This window comes from Vollenhovia emeryi, unplaced genomic scaffold (assembly GCF_000949405.1).
Source record: "Vollenhovia emeryi isolate VEMERY1.0 unplaced genomic scaffold, V.emery_V1.0 DF939349.1, whole genome shotgun sequence".
In the NCBI taxonomy this organism is placed as follows: domain Eukaryota; kingdom Metazoa; phylum Arthropoda; class Insecta; order Hymenoptera; family Formicidae; genus Vollenhovia; species Vollenhovia emeryi.
The window spans coordinates 66000-73262 of NW_011967017.1; the positions used below are offsets into that span (position 1 = coordinate 66000).

The 7263-nt window shown below is 37.4% G+C and overlaps 1 protein-coding gene across 3 annotated transcripts; it reads left to right on the top strand.

Annotated features, from left to right (window-relative positions):
• The first annotated feature begins 8 nt into the window (after positions 1-8).
• LOC105558385 lies at positions 9-5997 on the top strand. Of its 3 annotated transcripts, none has more exons than XM_012006023.1 (6): positions 9-576; positions 1983-2185; positions 3026-3269; positions 3457-3521; positions 3626-3707; positions 4313-5997. In XM_012006023.1, the coding sequence occupies exons 1-3, from the start codon at positions 525-527 to the stop codon at positions 3215-3217; spliced, it is 447 nt and encodes a 148-aa protein (XP_011861413.1). In that variant the 5' UTR covers positions 9-524; the 3' UTR covers positions 3218-3269; positions 3457-3521; positions 3626-3707; positions 4313-5997. The 3 variants fall into 3 exon arrangements, with proteins under 3 accessions (XP_011861413.1, XP_011861414.1, XP_011861412.1); XM_012006024.1 differs by having other exon boundaries at positions 3626-3635; XM_012006022.1 differs by having other exon boundaries at positions 3626-5997.
• The last annotated feature ends 1266 nt before the right edge of the window (positions 5998-7263 follow it).

Genomic DNA, 7263 nt, shown 5'->3' on the forward strand with positions numbered 1-7263 from the left:
GTTACTTTAGAAAGAGACGAACGTGAATTAAACTAAGATTAAAGTTAAGCGACGTTTGGTGAAACTTGAACCCCCCTTGAAGAATGCTTTGCCGCGCGCTAACGCCATCTCGTAAACGTCGTAGCTGGGAAGTAACAATTACGCCAAGGTATGCGGCTTACATGGTAAAGATGGAAATTTACCGCTCACATTTAAAAAAACAGAATAAAAGAAGGTTTATTATAAATTCTAGTGCAAATTCACGAGAATAAAAAGTATTAAATACTGAAAGAGCTGTTGCAATTTCATTGACTCGTGTACGAAAATGCGAATGATACAAGATACTGTAAATATTAGACGTCTTGAAATTTGCAACTTCTCTACGAGAATGTGCGGCATCTCGCCTGTCAAATGACTGACAATGTTGCGTATTACGTTTGATTACGTTCTCGTACGAGGCATAAAAATTACGGATGGTCATGACTGCCGCATTTCTACACAATTGTAAGATTGGAATTAAATTTTAATTTCTCTCGTCGCCCATTATGACGGATGATACGTCGAGCGAGAGCATTTTAGAACGGCTATTCGACTACGGTAAATTGATCTTGCAACCATTAGGATAATCGGCACGCAAACGGATGCTATACCCTGGTGAAAATACCCTGGTGAAGTTTTTAGAATTTTCCATGACTTTTATGTAAATTTCAGAGTTTTCACGATTTTTCAATAATTTTTGTTATTTTTGTACAAAAGTTTTTCGATTTTTGTCTACAATTTGGATCTTCAGAAATACCTAGAAAGTTATATTTTTTAAAGAACTTTCCATGTGTATAAATTCTGAAATATTCTGAAATTTCTCATTCTATAATTTAAAACATTTATATCTCAAAATATTCACATAAATGAAAAATTCTACGAAAAGAAGTGGACTTTCTCAGTATTTCTGAGAAGTGTATCAATTTGTATAAAAATTCTGAAAGAAAAATTTGCACCAGGGTAACCTCGAATCGATTAACCACTTCAGCGGCATTGACGCCATATAGCGCGGAAAATGTACGTGTCCCTGTGGGCATTGACGCCATATGGCGCACATCGTTTAATTTTTAATTGACTGGCCCGATTTAAAACTTGGTACCCAAGGGTTTTTTGGGTCGTTGAATACAAATTCGCGATCAAAATTTCAAAATTCAAAATGGCGGACCTAATATGGCGATCGAAAATAATCACAAAATCCAAAATCTTTTCGATTGTTAAGAAACCTAGTATCTAGGGGTTTTTTGGGTCGTTGAATACGAATTCGCGATCAAAATTTCAAAATTCAAATGGCGGACCCAATATGGCCGCACAAAAAAATATAAAAATTCAAAAACCTTGTCTCCTGACAATTTAATGTTTATGAATTCAGATTTATGTTCCTATATCTTTTTTTTATTTTTTTGCGTTTTTATTTTGTGCGGGACCTTTTTTTGCGGGAAACTAGGACCAACACTTAGACACTCCAAGATGAACGTAGCTATAATACGAATACATACGAATACACAAATGCTGAAAACTAAACGAAAAATTAAATGGTGAAAAATAATGAATACAATAATTTTATCTATTGATAAAAACTTATCCGCCATTTTGAATTTTTTATTTTGATCTCAAATTCGTATTCAACGGCTCAAAAAACCTCTGGATACCCCTAGATTTCTTAACAATCGGAAAGATTTCGGACTTTGTGATTATTTTTGGTCGCCATATTGGGTCCGCCATTTTGAATTTTAAAATTTTGATCGCAAATTCGTATTCAGCGGCCCAAAAAACCTCTAGATACCAAGTGACATTAAAATCCGATTACTTTTTTTTCTTGCCCACTGGGGCACAAACAGTGAAATTTTGTCTGCCGCTGAAGTGGTTAATCACATGTTACACGTCGCATTCTATTTATAACATATACATTTAGTAAAATCCCCGTCAGTATCTATTGTAAAAATTATTTTGAATTCTTTGTACAGTACAACTAGGACTGGAATGGAGTTCGGAGAAACTAGAGTCGGCGTGCCCTTCCAAAAAAAGAAAAACAAGAAAGAAATGTAAATTGGGACAATCTGACGAAGATACCGACATAGGTCCACCTTGTACGGAGCAACGGCCATACTATACACTTCCTAGTCAAATCTGTCCGAAAGCGGCATCTTGCTGTTACATAAAAATGCAGGTACAAAACTACAATCCAATATTGTTTTTTAAACTGATTACTGATAATTATGCTGAATCACCGGTTGAATGGGCGAATCCAAACTACTGCTTTTGTAAGAAAATTATATTGTATTATTAAAATTAACTACAACTATTAATTAGAAAAATCGAGGAAATTAGGAAAATTATTCAGTGGACTTCAGTCGTAATGGCTTCCGGATGGTATTTAGGTGGACTCTTCAGAAATAGAAATGATTAGTTGCGGTATCTGATGACATTATATCAGTTACTGAGCAACTAATCAGTTTTTCTAAAAAATTTTTCTTTGAGAGAAAGTACTTTGAAAGAGTGATTGCCCAGTAACTGATACACTGTCGTCAGATAATGAGCAACTAATCAGTTCTTTTTCTCAGGGAAAATTTTTTAAACATACACAAACTGAAAAGATACATACACATATGTAAAATAAAAATTATTACTCTTACAATTATGCACAATTATCTTGATGTGATTAAAACGTATTATATGCATACATTACCTTCAATTCTTTTATTTAAAATTAATTAAGAATTTTTGCCTCCCAGTGAGAACAACAAAAAAAAACAACGTCAGTATTTTCTTGACCACGCATGGCATCTTTAATAATACAGAAAATTTATTGCGAAAAATATTACCGCAGACGTTGTTAATTAATTACCGCTGGCGACATTGAAGAATTCTGATTAGTTAAAGAACATTTAATTATTTTCAAAAACTGACGGTTGGCACGCGGTTTCGACCCCATTCACGTCGATTCGACGTGAGTAGTCTTTACTTACTTCATTCTTTCATTGAATTCTTAAATTGCAATAATTTGCAGGATCCTTATGCTCCATGCTGCTGCGAGCCCAAGTCACAACCACTACCATGTCCCCCTAAATGTCGTCGGCAACAACGAGAACCAACCTGCGGCTGTGATCTCTGCAAAAAGAGCGCCGATAGCAAGTGCTGTGATCCGATCATGGCTTTTCGCAGTGCAGCCAGCAATTCCAAGTGTTTCGAAAAAGCGTAAAAATTCATAAGATACAGTCCAGCGCAAGATTACATGCAAGAAAGCATAAACGGTAAACGTGTGTTAAAAAAGGAAAAAGATGTCAAAGAAGATAATGGCGATCGCAATCGTCGAGTAATCAGATTTTCTCTTTCTCCTACGTAATTCATATTTGTCTCTCTGAATTATTTTTCGCAATTATTTTTATCGCACGATAATTATTTTGTACGAATCGGCATTTGTTGTGATTTGTTTTTCAGCTCATACGACCCGATAATCTCTGTGGCCCCGAAGTTCTAGTGGTGACATTTTACGCAACTGATAGGTATTTTTGTCACAAATATTATTAAGATATCTCTAAACCGTTAGAACGATAAATGGTAAATTACTTTCCAAGTAAGTACTAATCAAATTCTATTTATGTTCCAGTGATCCGCGGGTAATGGTCCCCCCTCAAATTCTGCTTTTTCTACGTGTCACAATATCATCGACGAGAAAAACAATAATTTTAGTAATTAATGATCGAATAATTAATGGTCACCTTCGAAATTATCTTAGCGTATTAAAGCTATTTAACCCAGCAAGAAATGACTTGTCGATCGATGCCGAAACAATATCGAATCGACATCGTTTCAACACAGATCGACAAATTATTTCTCACCGGGAAAATATATTCAATTCGAATATATATTTTCATTCGATCTGTCAGAATTTTGCTTACAATTTTACATCGTGTATTTTTATATATGTTTTATATATATTCTCATTCTTCACAAATCTTATCTCTCTCTCTCTCTTATTACATAACAAATAGAATTCTATCTTGAATTCCGATATGTGTTAATTATAAATCGCTTAGAATGATCTTAAATAGATTAATCTGTTTCGGACATATGTATTTCACATTTGACATCCGAGAAGTAGAGGACGAGTCTGTATGTAAGGGTCACTTGAATGAAATCGATTTCAAACGGAAGGAACCTGCGGGTTTCTGTTTACCACGCAGGAATCACTGGAATTCAATATTCTCCGATACGATCATAACAGTAAATGCGCGCGCAGTTACTCAGTTATTCAGGGGGGAAAGTTAAAATTAGGTGTTTCGCTCGCTTTCAGCCAGAAACACGTCAAACCATACCGGAGTAATCTTATCGGTAAAGAGCAGGCGGAAGCACGCAGCGCGATCGAGCCAGTTGTCTTCAAGCCACGCCCGTTCCAGCCGTCCGAAGATTCCGTTGCTGTGATTACACGTAAGTCGACAACAAATGTGTCTCGAATTGCAATTTATATATTATGTCTCTCTGTCGCGTATGTATAATACGTACATACGCCATGTTTCTGCGACCGGCCAATTTATGCCGCACAATATCTGCACGAGAATTCTGCAACTTGCTATCGAGCCCAGTGAGAAATGATTCGTCGAAACGACGTCGATTCGACATCAGTCGACGAGTCATTTCTCGCTGGGAGGCTTTTCGGTATCGTCAACTAGCAATAACCCATGGAAAGCTGAGTCTTTTTCGAAGATCTTCTTTGCCATTGTCTGTCGCTGATTAAGGATACAACAGAAGCATTGATAGCAAGTTACAGAATCCCCATACTGTAACGATATCTGCATGGTAATGGGGAGTTTAACGGACCCGTTACCATAAGATAAATACGGGTCACTGTATACGTTCGCGATAAACATGTATTATAGTTATCAATCGTTCGTGCATCAGTAATATTTTCGGATATCTTCAGTGCCTCATTGACCGACACGTAATCGGGTTTTTCCGACGGCTGGCCCGGCTTCACCAGCGCCGTAAAACTTTTATTTTTATTGTCAGCTCAACTCATTCCTTATCTCTTTTCGAGGAAACAGAAAGAGATAAACATGTCCCCGGTGAAAATTTTTCTCAGAATCTTTCATAATTTTTATGTAAATTTCAGAATTTTTAAGATTTTTTTGCAATAATATCATAAGTTTGTACAAACATTTTTAGACTTTTTGTACAAACTGGGACACTTTTCCGAAGTACCGAGGAAGTTTATATCTTTTCTAGAATTTTTGATATGCATGATTTCTGAAATTGCTCCCCTTGGGAAAATATACCTTGGAATTTTCTCAGTATTTCTGAATAGTGTATCAATTCGTATAAAAATTCTGAGAACAATTTTCACCAGGGGAATTAAACTAATTGCAAGATTAAAGTTAAGCGACGTTTGGTGAAACCGGGCATTAGGTCAAAACTTCCGTTTATTACCGTTTCGATTTCGCAAAAGCAATCGATCGCACGGAAAGCTCTCGAGTAGACCGTCTTTTGTCGTCGGACGACGTTTTGTTAACAGTCTGACGGACAAATCGTTTAAATCGTATTAAAACCGGAGAGGCGTATATCTTTAAAGTTACGTAATTAGTTTCTTATCTTATCATCTCACGAATCTAGTGAATTAAATCCTTCGATTATTGCGGCGATAATCACGGCGTACGTGCAATGTTTGAGAACGGTAAGTTCCTTAAAGAATTAAAGCCGACATATCTTTTTCCCGAATTAACTCCGGAGCAATTTCCGATTTAAGCGATGAAGAAGGAAAGATTTCGCGAACTAAGCCCCGGGATATTGCTGCTTAATAATTATTCACACTTTACTCTGATCTGTATCGATATTATTACTATCCTTGTCTTATTAAAAAGCAATCAATTAGCAATCGATCAATAATATGCTGTTATCAGTCCCGTTAATAATAGCAATCAATTGTTATTACGTTTCGCGCCGAGTAAAATTTTAATGAATAAAAAATCCTCGATAAATGGAATCACATTGTTGGGCGGAACAATTCTCGTACCTACTTTTTATTTCCGTAAATTCTCGCCCGACCGAGATCGCGCGGGATCAGGGGCTGGATTTTTGAATTCATTCGAAGGCGAAACGTATACGAAAATCCTGCTCTGACAGAAAAGTTTAAAGTCGATTGGTTAAAAGCCATGCGAATGGCCAATCGATTTGCAACTTTTCTGTAAGAGCAGAATTTTCGCATACGTTTCTCCTCCGAATGAATTCAAGAATCGAGCACCAGCTCGACGCGATGTCACGTCGCATGGATGATTTCGTATCTCGTCCGATAAGTCAATCGCGCAGCAGAGCCGTTCGCCAACACGACATACCTGTTGATACGCTTGGTGCGTGCGTCATTGCGTGGCTGTCGACCATGGCCCTAAGAACCTATGGGCGGAACCCGGGCTGCTTTCGCGAGAAGATCCAAATGATCCAGATTAAAATGACCTTGCGCTATGATTGGTCAAATCTGAAATTTCATAGCATTACATTGAAATTTCAGATTTGACCAATCATAGCGCAAGGTCATTTTAATCTGGATCATTTTGATCTTCTCGCGAAAGCAGCCCCGGTGGTCAATTCCATGGTGTGAAGATACAAGGTGAAGCAATCCGGTGCGCAGTGTCAAATCAGAAGTGGCCCAAACTGCCGAATTGACCAACCAGAAATTTGCACCAACCTCCAAACTGCAAATCATTGCGGTTGAATGCGGGAAGAACCAATGAACAGTCCGCCCCAAAAATTGGTTACATGCGCAATGTTTCACCTTGTATCTTTACACCATGATCAATTCTGTATCTTAAGTCGGCGGTATACGACGCTTTTTTTCTCTGCTGGATTGCTTGCAATCTATTAAATTACTATAACTGCAGCACTCAGGATTTCTAGTAATTTACTAAATCGCGTGTCATCCAGCGGGAAAACTAGCATCGTGTGCCGCTGGCTTTACACTATAGTGAAAATGTTAAAAGTGAGTAAACTTGTCTCTTTCTAAACTGTCCCCTTAAAAAGAGACAAAGCCGCTTATTGTTAGCATTTTCACTATGCCTATTGCAAGATACAGAATTGATCCCCTGAAGTGGGCGAACTGGCAAGGGGGTTGTGAAATTTGCGGTAAGGGAAGCGAAAGCCCTTACGCCCATTTTTACTTTTGCAACTATTTCATTCTGCATTTTCCAACTCTGCCGATATAATTTCCACTGGTGCATGTCTGTGCTGTGCATTCTGATATCTAATTTATAACATTTA